General features: G+C 34.9%; 1 protein-coding gene across 1 annotated transcript; it reads right to left on the bottom strand.

Annotated features, from left to right (window-relative positions):
• Positions 1-3205: 3205 nt before the first annotated feature.
• LOC115437836 (ETS-related transcription factor Elf-1-like) lies at positions 3206-16456 on the bottom strand. The gene is given in 8 exon segments (XM_030161189.1): positions 3206-6224; positions 7634-7829; positions 10678-10748; positions 10844-10889; positions 10892-11002; positions 11170-11277; positions 15077-15197; positions 16370-16456. Coding segments are annotated over 8 exon segments (1338 nt in total). The 5' UTR covers positions 16430-16456; the 3' UTR covers positions 3206-5599.
• Between the last annotated feature and the right edge of the window lie 1702 nt (positions 16457-18158).

Below are 18158 nucleotides of genomic sequence, written 5' to 3'. Positions count from 1 at the left end.
ACGAATTATGAGAACCTTAATCAAGGTTTTTTTCCTGAGTGGTTTTATTCCTCTTAAGGCATGGAAAAACAATGCAATCATTTTTTTTTTTTAATGAACCTATTTTTCATGTAATAAATGCATTTTAATGTATTTCTTCTTCTTCTTCTTCATCTTCTTCTTCTTCATCTTCTTCTTCTTCTTCTTCTTCTTCTTATTATTATTATTATTATTATTATTATTATTTATTTATTTATTTATTTATTTATTTATTTTCTTGTCGCCTGCTCTTTTTTCTATTGTCTTTTTTAACCCTTTCATGCACGAATTATGAGAACCTTAATCAAGGTTTTTTTCCTGAGTGGTTTTATTCCTCTTAAGGCATGGAAAAACAATGCAATCATTTTTTTTTTTAATGAACCTATTTTTCATGTAATAAATGCATTTTAATGTATTTCTTCTTCTTCTTCTTCATCTTCTTCTTCTTCATCTTCTTCTTCTTCTTCTTCTTCTTCTTCTTCTTATTATTATTATTATTATTATTATTTATTTATTTATTTATTTATTTATTTATTTTCTTGTCGCCTGCTCTTTTTTCTATTGTCTTTTTTAACCCTTTCATGCACAAATTATGAGAACCTTAATCAACATTTTTTCCTGAGTGTTTTTATTCCTCCTTAGGCATGAAAAAAACAATGTGATAGAAAATTTTCTTCTGAAAATAAAAAATAAATAAATAAATAAAAATAATTTTTAAAATTTTTTTAAAAATACATTTAAAAAAAAGTAATAATGACAAAAAAATTCTTATGAATCTATTTTTCATGAAGTTTCAAAAATGTCCACTCAGCTGGACACCACACGTTTAATTTTTGACGCACAGAAACATGTATTTACTGACAAATTGTGTGAAAACTGTGGGGAAGGTTTGTGATTCTGGGGGTTTATCCTCAGGAGAGATCTACATAATGTTACCAGTTCATGTCAGAAAAGATATGTAGTGTCTTAAAACTTTAATAAAGATATGTGTAAAGAAAAAACAAAAACAAAAAAAACAGCGAAAAGAACAACAAAATCCATGAATATACAAGAGAACAGCTGTAGAATAGCTGTCCACTGTAGTGACCACTATGCACGAAAGGGTTAATTTATTGTTCTTTTATACTGCACTTATTAATGCTGTTTAAACATGGTTGTTATTTTATTTTTTTTTTTATAATTCTCATTCTGTCTTTTCAGAATTTTTTTTTCAGTGGTTGTTTGTATCTCTTCATGTCTCGGTAGGGTTATGTGTTGTGTCATGGGTGGATGTTGTTTAGAAAATCAAAGATCTCCTTCCTGTATAGTGAATGTCTGATTCATGTTCTGTTACTAATAAAAAGACCTTCGAAAGAAAGAAGAACCTATTTTTTGTGGAGTTACAAAAATTTCCACTCATCTGGACGCCATGTGTTTAATTTTTGAAGCAAAGGAATGTGTATTTAAAACGCAATTTCAGAAAGTGATATACTATGTGAAAACTATGAAATAAAAACATTTTTGATGCTGCTAATCTGATGTTTTCTCACATTTTATCATACTCTAATACTAGTTATTACTCATTTCATGAAAAAAAAAAAAAAAAAGTTTAGGAAAAGAACAGCAAAGTTACAGTAATGGTTTGAATATCAGTGTATGGGACGGTGCATAAGTGTCCACTGTGTTGGCTGATATGCAACTAAAACAACAAAAGCCATGAATATACAAGAGAACAGCAGGAGAATAACTGTCCACTGGAGTGACCACTGTGCATAGAAGGGTTAGAGTGGTAGGCTTAAGTAAAACACCTTTACATTTTATTCAGCAGACTGAGTGTATTCAGGCAAGGTTTTTCTGTTTTGTTTTTTTTGTTTTGTTTTGTTTTTTCAGTCAGTTAGTTAAATAATTTCGGTAAGTTAAATAAGCCCTTGAATTTTTTATTTTTATTTTTTCAACCATCTGATTTCTTCAATGGACACACAATGAACACTGTATTAAAATGTTTAATCTTGTATTTTAATATATGCTTCTTCTCATTATTATTATTATTATTATTATTATTATTATTATTATTATTATTATTATTATTATATGCTTACCAGTTTTTTTAAAATATGCAGTGAGAGAAAGTAATAAAAAATGGCAATATTTTAACTGTTTGTCATAACCCTTGAGTGTAATCCTTATGAATTGTAATTTTTTTTCTTTTTGGCCCACTCCATGCATACAGTAAGACCAATTTCATTTCATGGCTTTGCAGTAGCAACAGTGTATTACTGTTACTTTTTAAATAGTAAGACTAATAAATAAACTAATAATTGGTGTCAGTGGGATAGGCTTAAGCATATTTGCAGTATTTGTATATACATGATCTCTTTTCCAATTTTTATTTATTTATTTACTTGGGTGGGTACTTGGAAGAATGGACAACTGGATATGGAAAGTTTGTGTGTCATACTATTCATTTCCATCAATAAAGCATTGAAAGCTAAAAAAAAAAAAAGAAGTGTATTATAGTTTTAAGTCAGCCTTTAAGTTAGTAAATACCAGAAACACAAAACCACGCTAAGATAAAGGATAAATATAGGCTTTGAATTAAACATTGGACTACTGTGAGTCTGGCAAAAAATACATATTTCACACACTTAAGACAACATACAAACTTAATAAAGAAAAAAAATAAGGTGTAGTTAAATTCATGACAACAAAATCCCATCTTGTAATAAAATAATATATAAAATAAGGATATATGCTTAAAAATAATAAAAAAAAACAATTAATATTCCAAGAACTAACTACCAGGTATAATGTCGAGGGTTTGATAATTTACAGTTTACAGAATTTCTTGCATTGCTGCAGAAAAACACAGTCTATTTTCAGCTTTTGGAACCTATGGGAGTTAACAAATACTTCCAGCGATTTTTTAAAATAAATTATGGAAACTGAGGTTTATTTTGTAGCGACTGCATAACTACTCCTGATACTTTAATAGTGTAACAATTATTAGAGCAATATAATATGTTCAGTACGTGAAACAATTAGTTGAATTTTAAAGGTTAATCGAAGGTAAAAGTGAACGTGGTTGATTTCAGTTTGATTCTAAAATATCATACTTGAAAATATGGATTTGTCGGATGAAATGTGGTTTCAGAGGACTAAAAACGCATTATTAATGAGTGAGGGGAGGATAAATTTCACACAGACAATAACAAAATTGACTTTATTTTATATAATAGCCCATTATATTTTTAACACCTCTGGATTGTATGAAAGCAAACACACCATATAAAGCAACATAAAATAAATCCACCTCTCCCTCTGCTACAAGTTTACACATCCATATGAGTTCAGTGTACAGTGTCTAGAAACCTCCAGATAAAGCCAAGAGAGGGGATTCGAACAAATAAGAAGGCTTACATCGTAATAAAGTGAAAACAGTTTTGCATAGGCACAGATACAAGCATCTCCTAAACAACAGCAGACTCGCACGCAAAGCCGGCATAAATCTAACAAACATTTCAGAGTGAGGTGAAATTTGCGGGCTTTGCTTTGTGAGGCTGAACTAATATCGACTAAAGAGAAAGCGATTCTTGATGTAGCATTACTTCATCATAAAGGCCCAGCTGTTTTACTCCTTGCATAGGCTATTTGAGTGCAAGAGGGAGTATACAGTCTGTGCAGCAGAACAAAGTTTATGAACCTGAGGGAGAAAATGGCAACAAGGCACAAAATCAAGCATGTTCACAGACATACAGTATATAAACAGACAATGCACAAAGACATTAAGGCTTTAGAGGTCCATATAAGCATTTATAATATATATATTATGACTAAACAGAACGTGTGCATTGCGGAAAGGCTAAATAATAGCAGTACAACTCTAAAGAAGGCACTGAAACTAAATAAAAAAGCAACAAGAGCATGTCACTGGTGATTGTCACGAAGGATGATTCTTGGTCCACGGTAGACACAACTATAAACAGCAGCAGTGCTAAATTACAATTTCAGAAAGAACAGTGATCCCTTGTTTTTTTTGTTTTTCTGTTCTTAAACAGTTCACAATACAAACGGAATTCAGTAATAAAATAAAACGATATGGAATGTTTCCCTTAATAACCTCATAATTAAACTGGAAACCGGAGAAAGCGGGGGAACAGGATGGACTGAGATCTTCAGGCACTTTGAGGAGACAACATACAGCAGGGGTAAACATTAGTGCAAAGCCATTTTCAAGGCAGAGGGATGATTCAGCATGAGAGGATAAAAGGAATGAGTAAGGAAGAGTAAGATTAAGAGTCAGAAAAAAAAAATAGAAGGGCACAGTGTGATGATCAGAAAATTAGCTCCGTGACGAGTGGAGCTGAAGTGCAAGCAGAGGGCGGTGTCTGCAGAAGGCGCAGAGAGGCTGTAGATTCCAGTGCATGTCTGACTTTGGTGTCTTGAATAATTAACGGCAATAAAAAGTTACATAAGGCTGAGATAAAGGGCATTGGATTTTATAGTCTGTGTGTTCATGGAAGGTAAACTGCTTACTGCTGTGAGACTTTGGCTTCGTTCACACTGCAGGCAAAGGTGACTCTGAGTTGGTTCGTTTCGAAATTTTTTGGGCCACGTCTGATTTTTTTTTTTTTTTTGTGAAAACAGTCTGAACACATCATATTGGTATTCATACAAGTATTATGTCACTCTATACTGACATTCATCACAGTTTTGATCTGGTCATACACTGCATGTTGTGGAAGCAGGTTACTTTCATGACCACTTCACAACAGAAACAAGACAAGTGCTTAAAAAATATAATGTGAACAAGCAAATAAAATAAAAAAGACAACATCTGAGCAATAAATCCATCTTGAGCACTAAAGCTTCCAGTGTGAACACAGCCTTTGGTTCCTGTTCATCGAAAGTCAGATGGTGTAACTAAATCTGTAACTCACAAATTCTGTTCATATACAACTAAACTGAAAATCCAATAACATTTTGGAGAAAATATAAATAATTTAAAGAAATAATTTAGGGGCGAAAATGTTGGACACAGTGTATTTTGTTTAACAACCACTGGTTCTTAATGACAGAATTATTAAAGTGTGTTAGACACCCTTCTTCTGCCAAAATGTGATTAAATGTAATTTCCAATTTGATTGTTAATATTTGAACCACACCATTATCATTTTCTAACCATATCCAAAGTGCTGTTATTACCTAGACCTAAAAGTCTACAGTAGACTGGATGTGCTCTCTATTCTCCCATAATATGGGTGCCATTATGTTTTCTACAAAACATGACTCAATTTGCAATTTAGTTATTTAGGACCATTATTTCTGTGAGACAGGGTTGAGATGAAGGACAGGTTGGGTGTCAGGAAGGAAGAATGATCAGGTATGATTACTATTACCAAACCATAATGTGATCTAAAATTAGAATCCTAAACCAATACTTCCTTTCCAACATATGTAAAAAATAAATGCCCTTTAGTTCAGGCACTGACACGACAGCATGACGCAGATGTGTGACTGGTCCTGAGTCTGTGGAGTGTATGTATGTGTGTGTGTGTGTGTGTGTGTGTGTATGTGTGTGTGCTTGGGGCGTGGGTGGTCTTCTTTATTGATCAGAGCTAGTTATGGACACCAGATGTGGAGTCTCCACTTGGGACGCCGTCTGTCGTCGTGACTTCTGTTCTGGCATCGCCGGTGCAGTCTTACGGTCTACCGCCACCTCAGCAGCCGCCTGGCGTTCACACAGACTCCCCAGCAGCTGAGCCGTTTTGAAGACTGAAGCCTGACCCGACGGCTGCAGGGACTGGACCTTCTGCAGGTTCTGGAAGGTCCGCAGCATCTCAGCGGACACGATGGGCAGATGCTGCTCCTGGATCAGGCTGCCGGTGCTGACGGGCCGCAGGACGGTGTCACGTTGGCCCGATGGTTTTGGAGTCTGCCTGGACCTTGGGGCGGCCGGGGCTCGGACAGAGCTATTCGACATCTTTTTTTGTGGTGGCGGGGAAACTACTTCTTCCTCCTCCACTGAATGGTCACTTGAAGACAGACTGTCATCAGACTCATCGCTCACAGCATCATCATTCCCGCTACTATCATCGTGGTCTTCCTCCTCTTCTTCTTTGGTGCCCTCTACGTCGGTGATATAGATCATGTCTTTGGGCAGTGATGTGAACTGATAGACCAAACGCTGACCTTCCACTTTATTCAGTATGCCTCTCTGGTAGTAGTATCTACATAAATATGGATAAAAACAGGCAAAATGTTATGTAAGAAACAGAAATCAAGAATAAATTAATCCTGTATGCGTTTCATCTGTACTGTCTGACATTTTGGAATTCCAATCTGTTGTAAATATCTATATAATTTGTACACTTTTTATTACTATCTTAATACATGCACACTTTTTCTTGCACTTTATTCTGTTGCTGCCTTGACCATTAAATTTCTCAGTTGTGGGATCTATAAAGTCTAATCTAATCTAATCTAATTTAATCTAATCTAATCTAATTATAGTAACATAAACTAAGACTTAAACAAAAACTGGGCTTGAATAAATAATTATATTACTTGTGCCAGGGTCTCTGTAGTCAACATTGGTTTTTTTTGCCCTATTTTTGTTCAGGTCTAGTATTCGATGACATTTACACCAGAATGGAAATACTTTCAACCATGACATTTTCAGAACCTAACCTAAATAGTTTCGGCGCCTTAATTGCAAGAAAAACTGACATGTTGGAAATAACCTCCATTATAGAAAGGGGGAAAAAAAACTGATCAACATTGATCAACTGGCATCAACTATGCTCCAAAAACATGCATAAATGGACACAACAGTAAGAACAGCATCTCAATATTAACATCCTATGTACAAAGTTTAAAAAATTAAAATAGCAGAGAAAATGAATTTTACATCAAAATGGGCTACCGTGCACCAGATGACGTGAATTCCTGGCGTTACTACTGGTTGCCGGGCAACCAGATGGTAACGACCAGATAATAGGCATCGCTGCACCCAGACAAAACAAAGTCCCACGTAAAGGTCCTAATAAAATCACAAGCTGAGTTTTGCACTGTTGTTTTTTTGTACATATGCTGGAGGAGAGTGGATTGGGTTTAGCAGAGCTGGGAAAGCCGTTTCCTGCAGCTTCATATTTAACCAATTCATGCATGACTTATTGAGAAACAGAGACAATCGGACATGTCCAACTGGATTCAGTTCTTACTTTGAGTGAGATATACAACTGCATATTGATGATTTGAACATAGTTTAATGGTAAATATCATATTTTGCAAAAACATGTTCATAAACACAGTAGATTTATGACCAATTTGGCTCATCAGTAACCATTTTACTGACTCATTAATTTATAAAAATAACCAAAGCATTAATTATCAGGTAATCCATGTGGTAATTAATGTACTGCTATTAGTTTGGAGTAATTATTGTAAATATTGTGGTTTTAACTGAAGCTTGAATAACTGTACAACATGCATGAAAGGGTTAAAAGAAATACCTGACAATGATAGGAGTCTACTTCAACCATCTACAAGAAAGTGAATAAGCCTAATTCTGACTGTCAAACTGTTACTTTAAACCCTCAGGGTATAAAATATGACTTATACTTGTTCTGTTTTGTACCTGAGTGCTCGACCCATTGTTTCGTAGTTCATATCTGGTTTGTTCTTGTGTTTGCCCCAGAGTCTGGCCACTGCTTTGGAGTTGACCAACTTGAAGATCCCTGCATGGGGATTAGTCCATTTGATGTAGCGGGGGCAGACTTGTCTGTCTTGCAGCAACTCCATCAGGAACTGCCACAGATACAGTGTGTTTCCTCCTAAAACACAAACACAGGAACCACAATAAAAGGAAATGACAATAAAAACCAGAGATTGGTGAAATGACATTTCACAGTGGTGTTGACTCTGGGCCTGCAGCCCACAGTGTATGTTTGGTTTGGGCCTAGTGGGTAATAAAGTCAGATGCTCTTTATGCTACTACTGTTGTTATGAAAACCATGTGCAAATATTAAAATACAAATACGCATGATAATTTTCCGAAGCTTAATTTAGTCACAAAAATACAGCAGTCTGAACACTGTTGGCTTCAAATGAATAATTTAATTTCAAAATATTCTCAGGCCTGAAGACGATTTGTTGAATCGAAATGTCGTCCTTATAAGAGAATGTTTTCAAATTAAATTATTCATATGAAGCCAACAGTGTTCGACTATTGTACTTTTGTGACCTCCAGCGCTATTTATATTTGCATGCGTATACTTCAACCTGGATGTGCACGCATTCAGTTTCTTCTCAGTGCTAATTGCAATCATGTTGGATTTCACAGCTCAAATTAATGAACTCAATTAAATTAATCAGGAGAGAAGAATGAATGTAGCCTATTGTATGATGTGACACTCCTACTCGCTGTTTACAGCTGTAACCAAACAATGAAGACTGAAATCAATCTGGATTTCAGTGGCTGAACGATAGCAGGAGGGTTTTTAGGCAAGATTATTCCTCTGAAACTTTCATCTTTCAGCACTTTTTCATAAACCTATAACTACAGAATACATAAAATATCCAATTTCTTGTTCTGTTCAGCCATCAGTACAAAACTCAGATATATTAACTATACAAAAAAAGAGATTTTCAGTAATCCCTCAAATTTAAGGAGAAAATATTTAGTATTACAATTAAGTGATTAATCAGTAATCAAAACCGTTTTCCATTATCATTTTACCAAAAAACAAGTGATTGATAATCATTTATTAATAGGCCTCAACAACATGAGAAAAATCTGTCATGTGCCGTAACATTGTTCAAAATTGCAGTGATGCAAACTGATAAATAATCAAACTCATAGAAGTGGGAAACATACTTAAAATCTTCTATAACAATATATTATTATAATTGATCTGTAGTCTAATTAAAACATGGTTTAAAGTAACCACAAAGCACTTCATCACATTTAGCGATGATGAAAAATTACTGTTTTGAAATATTTGGTGGAATAATTTGTTTTCACAGACTTAATTATAATAATAAACTACATTTCTATTTTGTATTTTTATTCTCAATATCTCGTTTAACCTATACTTGATATCACTCCACATGAGGGACATTTTCTCAGAGATCATCTTAATAAACAACAAGTATTGATAATGATCATTTTTTCCCCCTTTTATTTATAACTCTCTTACAAGACAACCATTTATAATTCTCCTCCTGTTAAAGGTAGTACCATTTTATAACGTTCAGTCTCTTCACGTTCGTTTATGTTGCTTTCATGCTAATTTCCGGTCAGTATTCATGCAAATTGTGGAAGAACACCAAGCACTAACATGACAAAGCAAATATTGACATAAGATTATGATTTGCAGCACAATAAAAACAGGCATGACACAAATTATAAGTAAAAAAAAAGTTCCTAATGTCAAATTTATATATATATATATATATATATATATATATATATATATATATATATATATATATATATGTATACACACACACACACACATATATATATATATATATATATATATATATATATATATATATAGGGTGGGGAAGCAAAATTTACAATATTTTGAGGCAGGGATTGAAAGACAGTGTATGACCAATTAGTTTATTGAAAGTCATGAAAATTTGAGAACAAGAAAATTGACATAATAGAAAATGTTTTTATTCTATGTGTCCTCATTCTTTCTCAATAACTGCCTTCACACGCTTCCTGAAACTTGCGCAAGTGTTCCTCAAATATTCAGGTGACAACTTCTCCCATTCTTCTTAATAGTATCTTCCAGACTTTCTCGTAATAATTTTGCTCATAGTCATTCTCTTCTTTACATTATAAACAGTCTTTATGGACACTCCAACTATTTTTGAAATCTCCTTTGGTGTAACGAGTGCATTCAGCAAATCACACACTCTTTGATGTTTGCTTTCCTGATAACTCAAACGGGCAAAAGTTTCTGAAAAGGTATGGATAATAGTGTTAGGTATGATTATGACATCAATATATGTTTGGTTTCAAAACAATTGACGAAGTACCTGCTGAGAAAAAACAACTAAATGTTCATTGTAAATTTTGCTTCCCCACCCTGTATGTATGTATATGTATATGTATATGTATATATATATATATATATATATATATATATATATATATATATATATGTATATATATATATATATGTATATATATATGTATATATATATATATATATATATATATATATATATGTACACACATATATGTATATACATACACACACACATATATATGTATATATATATATATATACACACACACACATATATATCTATATATCTATATATCTATCTATATATATCTATATATATATCTATATATATATCTATCTATATATATATCTATCTATATATATCTATATATCTATATCTATATCTATATCTATATATATATATATATATATATATATATATATATATATATATATATGTATATGTAGAGAGAGAGAGAGAGAGAGAGAGAGAGTTATCAACAGGAATACTCTGTGAGAATCTGATTGGCCAAATATGCACAGTGCATGTGCATAAGATCCTTTTCTGTCTTTTTCTATGTGTGTGTTCATATCACAATGATGGTGAATATCTGGTTTATGGTCAACACTACTGCTGTCATGTGATTTGTGACAATACCTTTGTTATACTTGTCTTTTTTAACTATAATATCCGGTGTGGGAGACTCTGCCCTCCGGTGTCGAGGTTTTCTTCCTGGGTAGTGAAAAAAAAGTGCATTATCTACAACATATTTTACATAACCATACTTGCAAGTATTTCCAATTCTAGATAAGCTGATAACCACACCTCTCTGTTCTGGGACTGCAGTTGTGCTGTCGGCTTCTTTGTGGCAACGAGTGCCACTGTGGCTGGTCAAACAGCTCCCACAATCCCTCTGCTGACACAGTCACCTGGGTAACCGGAGTAGTGATGACATCACCTAGTGACGGTAAGAAGGTCTGTGCTGTGGGGGGATGTAAACAGATTTAATGAAAGAGAACAGTGCTGTGGCCGCCATGTCTAAAAATAACATCTCAGTCAAACATGCCCTACATCAAAAAGAAGCATGGTGAATTTTTTAGTGGAGCATTGTACGTTAGACCACATGTCTTGTGTGTGTGTGATGCTTACAATAGTGTTGTTCCAGGGACAGGGTGTCAGCGCAGTCCATGTTGAGAAGTGAGTCGGCGGCCACGAGCGTTTCCATGGTCTCTTCTTCTCCGCTTTCGCATGGCTCCACTAAGACCGCAGACAAGGCAGTGACATAGAAAAACACTTTTCAGCAGGTGGAAGATGATGGCGTTAAACACAAGAACAATTAATTTTAGGCCTTTTCCTCCACATTGGGTCTTGTTCTTCAACTATATGTATTTAAGATTTTGGACAATTGGTTCACCATAATGAACCAACCCACACCTAGACAGGATTCAGGAAGAAAATAAACAAACCAAGGATGTAGCATTAACATTGTAACACAACATCCAGCTTGAGTTTTGACAACTTTTTTCAGTCCTGTTAATCCTGTAGTTCTTTGTTTATCCATTATTGCAGTGTCTAAGAGTAAACAGCCTGCTAAGTCTTTCTTGTACTTTGCAACTTTTATTTACTGTCAGCATTTGACAAAATCATCACCAAAAAATTAGTTTAGTAAGTTTTTTCATTGGTTTCTCAGCCCTTTATGTAGTTGTCATCATTTCAGTTCTCATTCCAACTTATAGACTATGACATGACTGCAACAGCTCAAACTTCAGGTTAGGGCTGCAAGATTCAGTGAAGAAGTTATATTGTCATTATTGTGGGTATTATCATGATTGTACTTTGAGTCTACTTGCTTGGTTGTCAATGAAAATGCACAGATTTGTTATTTATAAATGTCAAGTCAAACATAAAAAACTCAATTATCATACATACATGTGCAGAAAACAGTTATTTTGCATGTTCTCTAATACCTCTCTTTGCTCACTATCACTAAATCTAAAATATCATCCTACAGCAGAGGTTGTTTTAACTTTGTTTCCATTTCTGCAATCAGATCACCATAAATCCTCCAAAACCTCTGCCTCTAATTCTGCAGCCTTTTGCCATTATATCATTTCACAAGCTGATTTTGAATTTATGATTATTAACTCTGCAGAACACTATTTTTTTTGGCTCCAGCTGAGGCCCACAGTTCAAGTTTCTGATTCAATTTAGTTGTGGCTGACTTGAATTGAACAAAATTAGGTCCATAACTGGAACAACATCGAAGGAAAAGGGAAAAATGATAACAAAGTTCACTAAATTTACAACGAAATGTTTTCTCTGTTACATATAATGAAATCTGACCTTGCAAATAGTTTCAAGAGTTTTGAGATTTGTGTCTCTTGCAATTCTAAAACCAAATTGATGTCACTGGGGCAAGGGAAAATTTTGTTTGTGGTGCTTTTAGGACTGAAATATCACAGCGGCATCACTTAAGAGAAACAATGTCTTAGGCGTTCTGGAGCATTCACTCTACATACCACTGAGCATGCTGTATGGTTCACTTCTCAACAATGTGCTACAAAAAGTTTTGGCAGAGACTTCTGAATCTTCTGGATGTAATTTTCAATATTGTGAGAAGAGGCAGGAAATTTCTCAAGATACAGTGTACAAGTAGATGTCACCAGTAAGAGATTTTACTACACAAGTTAAGTCTCACAAACACATGGGTGTTTTAGGGTAATGTGCATAATTCTGTAAACTAATGAGCAAGACCAACCTGTGGCAATACAAGACTGATTTCACCATCAATCTGACAAACACTGACATATTAGATATTTGATTTCCTAAATAAACTAGAAACAAAATCTAAATGGATTATCCAACAATTTAGCATGCTTTAGACTGGCAGAGGCACATAAAACTGCAATCAATTTTTCACATTTTAGAGAACTGTTATTGTAAGCACTACAGATGACTGTTCATATGTCTAACAGAAACGTCTAAAAATCTGGACAAATAAAGCTGAAATATTTCAGATTAACCTACGTATGCAGTTATATTTTCATTAATTGGTAATTCAGGCCTACCTCATTCCGCTAATGCACATATTCAGTTTTTCCACCGTAAAGATGAAATCTCAGCTTCTTAAAAGCAATTTTAAGAGGACATCTGTCTGCTGTTAGTTCCATTCAGACAGTTTTTAATACAGGTCTGTAGTATTGGATTAATCTTGCCTTTGCTCCAATGCAAGTCATGCAGTTTCACCAAAACAGCATCTTATTTTGAGCCTTGTCAGGTGTTTGCAACCATGTTAAAGTAAGATACATTAATCCAGGGGTGTCAAACTCATTTCAGTTCAGGGGCCACATTCAGCTAAATTTGATCTGATGTGGGCCAAACCAGTAGAATAATAACATAATAATATATAAATAATGTCAACTCCAAACTTTCCTCTATGTTTTAGAGTGAAAAAAGTAAAATTACATTATGAAAATGTTCACATCTACAAACTATCCTTTCAAACATTGTGAATAATATGAACAAACTGAAAAAATAAGCGTAATTTTAACAATATCATGCTTCAGTTGATCACTTGTACATTATATATAACTTACAGATCACAGTAGGTCTACAAATACACAAAACATTTATTAACAGGTGGAATATTGTTAAAATTGTACTTCTCTTAAGACATTTCAGGTTGTTCATATTTGTTCAGGTTATTTACATTTTTTGCGAAATTATACTTTGTTTTAGTGTGAATACATGCAAATATTTACATTTTCAAAGAGAAAAATTTGGAGTCATGAGTATTTATAGGTTATCCGGTTGTATTTTACTGATCTGACCCAATTGAGATTGAATTGGTTTGAATGTGGAACCTGAACTAAAATTATTGTTAATATCTTCAGTGTAATTTTTGCATTTCACAAATTCATCCCAAGGGCCGGGCTGGACCCTTTGGTGGGCCGGATTTGGCCCCCGGGCCGCATGTTTGACACCTGTGCATTAACCTATACCATCAAATGACATAAACAAGGAAAACAGAAATTGATCAACATTTGTCATGAACTTTGATAATACTGTGGAGGGAAAATGAGAAACATAAAGCAATAGGATGACTCAATTATTTAGTTAGGTTTTACATGTCTAATAACTGTTAAAATGTGTGAATAAATGAGAGAGCAAAGCTAAATTAATTAGATGTAGTTAAGTGTAATGGCCTTGTGCTTTAGCAGATGATGCTGAATTCCCAGAATTCAGCGCACATTACTAGCTAACTTTAACCAACAACTAACTTTGAACAACAGATACTTTTAGATATCCATCTGAACTCTGACAGGCACATCGGCTTAAGCCTAAAACAAGAAATATCTTTATGAAACTGCCTCTGTAGTTTATCAAAACTACCACAATGCATCTTTCTCGACAATAGCTTACTTTTGTTACTCATTAGCAGTTTGTTGTTTTCAGCGCATCGTTTGCATGACGTGATAATGCTAGTAAATGCTAAAAACCTCATCTGCTAGCTACCTCCAACAGCTGTCAGCTCCAACAAAGAACAAAAGCCGGCTCCTGTCACAACCAAAGCACCGTTTTGCATGAACACAAGGGGTGAGTTGTTGTCAAAAGAGCCAAACGAGCAAAAATACTTCACGCTAACCGGACGTTGTTTTGTTACGGTTAGCTAAACTCACTATTAGCCTTCTCGACATGCCTGACTTTAGCAGCTACTCATACTAAGAAGAGTGACCGAAAATATCCCGCTACAGCAAAACAACTTACTTTTAATTGCCAGCATTGTTGAGAAACGAGCTATAGCATGTGTGCTGTAGCTCAAATGGACCACGTCTACATCCTAATGTGATTCATTATCTGTCTTTCCCAGGCACAAGCCAGGGATGTTTTGTTTTACTTCCTGAATTTTTGCAGAGGGTGGTCCATGTTGAAGGATTGCGCATGTGCAGTCCCAGTATGTCTTTAAATTTAGTGAAACTGCTATAAAATCTGCACATGAATAGAGATTAATTAAGGTGGTAGACGACAGGTGAGGCAGGCAAAACAGAAGACTGACCTTTGAACTGGTGATCCTCCTCTGTCTCGGACTGTTCACATGATAAACCTGAATAGGAGAGCAGGTGTGGATGGGGAACATGTTCTACTATCACTGCAGGGTAATCTGAATGACCCTCCATCTGGAACACACAACACATACAGTCATGGAAACAATTATTAGACCATCAAAAGTCATCAAAAACAATGGTTATGCAATCAAGTACTAACTCCTGTGTGTGTCATGTGAGTAAAGCAGACAGAAAAGAAAACATGGAATGCCTTAAAGCACTGTTTTTATCAGCACAGTGCCATAGAATTGAAGTGATTTTGGTTATTATCAAGAAAACCATGGAAAGTGTCTAGATATCAGCTCTTAAATTCAACTCTTATGAGCTATTTTTGTTGTTACCATTATATTTGTCCAAACAAATGTACCTTTAGGTGTACCAGGCATTAAAATGAACAAGAAATTGAAGAAAACAAGGGTGGTCTAATATTTTTTTCCGTGACTGCAAGAGATTAGATCAGATTAAATTACATTTTGCATCAAGATTCCACTAAAATCTGTGTTCTGATAAGATATGTCAACTTGTGCTTTACTCAAGTATTTTCATTTTATGCTGCTTTTCACTTCTGCATCTCTACATCTCAGTACTTTTTACAGATTTTGACCCCCTTCTTGTCCACCAAAATTCATGTATCTCCTAATTTGTTGATTTTCAGTGTTTGTGATAAAATTACAGATTAAGTGCTATTTCACAGGTTGAGAAAGTTCTCTTAAATATATGATGTTGCTAGAAAACGCTTTGTCACACAGCAAAATAGCAGGCCTGCTTTTCCAAACTCATGATAGTTTCACTTTTTAGAGACACATGATTCTCACACATGATTCTCATAACAAACATATGACAGTCTTGAAGAATATGATGCATTACTGTAGATTAAGTCACCAAAAGTTAATGAAGTAGTTAAAGTGGCTTTTGTTTCACATAATATGTGCAGCTGAGACACTATACCTAACATGTCAAGCCATTTTTGTGTAAATAAAATGCATTTATTTGGAATTTCAGAAGTAAGTTGTCATGTGGCCATCCAAAATAGTGTTGTGTTAGATGTCATGTCAAAAAAAAAAAAAAAAAGTGATAATAACACACAGAGCAGTAAAATGCACATACATATTATTGCAGCAGTAATATCAATCAAAAAAAGACATCATCATCAGTAGTAAACACATACAGGGACACTTTTACAGTTACTTGTAATATTTTAAGTATATTTTCCTGTTAATATTTGATGTTCATCATATACTCACCTGTGACATGTTAACATGGTCACTGGCGAAATCAAAGATGAGCTCTGACTGCTGCAGCATGGCTGAATATCCCAAACATACACAGCTCTAACTGTACGACAGCTGCATCTGAACTTTCCTCTCTAGACTGCTGATGATGAACAGCACAGTTTTTGTGCTTTTGTATCCAGATTTTGGAGCGGATCCCCTGCTGAGAAGCTGTCTATTGTTGGCGCAGACCTTCCAGCCCGTCAGAGGAGCATGTTCCCCAGGATATGACGAGGCCTGTCTCTTTCCATGCAGCGTAACTCAACAGTAATGAAGAACATTGATGTGAGTATACTGATTGACCACAGACACAGAGGCGTCACAGGAAGCTCATGTTCGCTCATGCTCTGCCTCGATTCTCGATGAGGAAGTGGGGGCTGCTAAACTGTCCTGTGGTCTGACTGAAGCTGCCAAAGAAGAACAAAGACAAACATTTGCAAATGAGTATGTTACAGCATAAGTAAAAGGGTGTTCAGGGAACCGTTAGAAGCAGAACACACAGCGAGGATACCACACCTGCAGTGAATGTCAGGTGGTATCTGGCTTTTAATAAAATATCTAAATAAAGAAATCGGGATAGAGACGCTCAGATCAGAGACACGCGGAGAGAAAACAGCACAGTTTGTCTTCCTTTTTCATTTATCTCAGTCTTTTTTCTCTTATCTAAAAGAGGCTAAACCAGCAACAGGAAGGAAGTGTTTGTACTGCAATGTGTTCCTGGGCTGTGCAGTGTGAGTAGGGGGGAGGCATCTGGTGTTGAACTTGAAACATTGCGTCTTTCCTCAGCGTTCAAGGTTTTATGAACATTCCTTACTTGACTGCAATCTGACACAGAAAACTGAGTTCTTTCCTCAACTTTTTGTCATCTTTAGTCGAAATCTTCATTCAACCTTATTTAATCACGGAATATTTTGAGATAGAGGGCTCATTTGTAGGAAACAAAGGTGATAAATACATTAAATAGTTGTTTGGTAAATGATATAAGGTAAAGACTAATTGAAATGATTTTAACAAGAACTAGGATGAGACAATGGTGACAAAACAATGTAAGGAAATTCAATAAAAAGAATAAAATTATAAAAACATTAACAGTATTTGAAACATTACAATATCAAGCAAATTAATCAGCTAATACAAGAACATCAACGAAAAAATATGGTGAAATTAAAGCTTTAAACTGCCCTAGAAGTAGAACTAAATCGATCTGAAGGTTTTAATGCATGGTGGTACAAGTTGCAGGTGCAGACTGAATAAAACTAAATTCACCCAGATCTGTTTAGTCTAAGTGTTTAGTGTTATTTCCTCTTACTTGTCTGTCTGAGTCAGTCCTCCTCCTCTTCTCAGTAATTCTGAGGTTAGTGTTTTTTTTTCTCTCTACTGTCACTGTTGAAGAGCGGCCTCCCACTCATAATTTATCTTGTAAACACTGTAAATACCTGCGCTTACCTTTAGCCTTTCTCTGTTGAAGATCAAGCCAGCATGTGCTGTAGGTGTCGCGTACAATAAACCTTCCACCGAACAAACAGCTCCAGTGGAATTAATTCTGCACTCCTACATTCTAATCCCATTAATCCTCAGTTTGGGTAAAACCATCTTTTTTACTTTCATAGTTCCTGTATATTGCCGCTGCCAAACAGAGGGAGAATGTGAGTGCTTTCTTTGTGTGCGTGATAGAGGCACAACATGTTTGGGTCAGTTATCACACAGGAAGCACAGCTCAGTTAGGAGGCACCGCTTCCTGAGTTTCAGCGCCAAAACGCTG

Source organism: Sphaeramia orbicularis, chromosome 17 (assembly GCF_902148855.1).
Source record: "Sphaeramia orbicularis chromosome 17, fSphaOr1.1, whole genome shotgun sequence".
In the NCBI taxonomy this organism is placed as follows: domain Eukaryota; kingdom Metazoa; phylum Chordata; class Actinopteri; order Kurtiformes; family Apogonidae; genus Sphaeramia; species Sphaeramia orbicularis.
The sequence above is the reverse complement of the archived record's forward strand: the minus strand, read 5'-3'. Positions and strand labels throughout refer to the sequence as shown.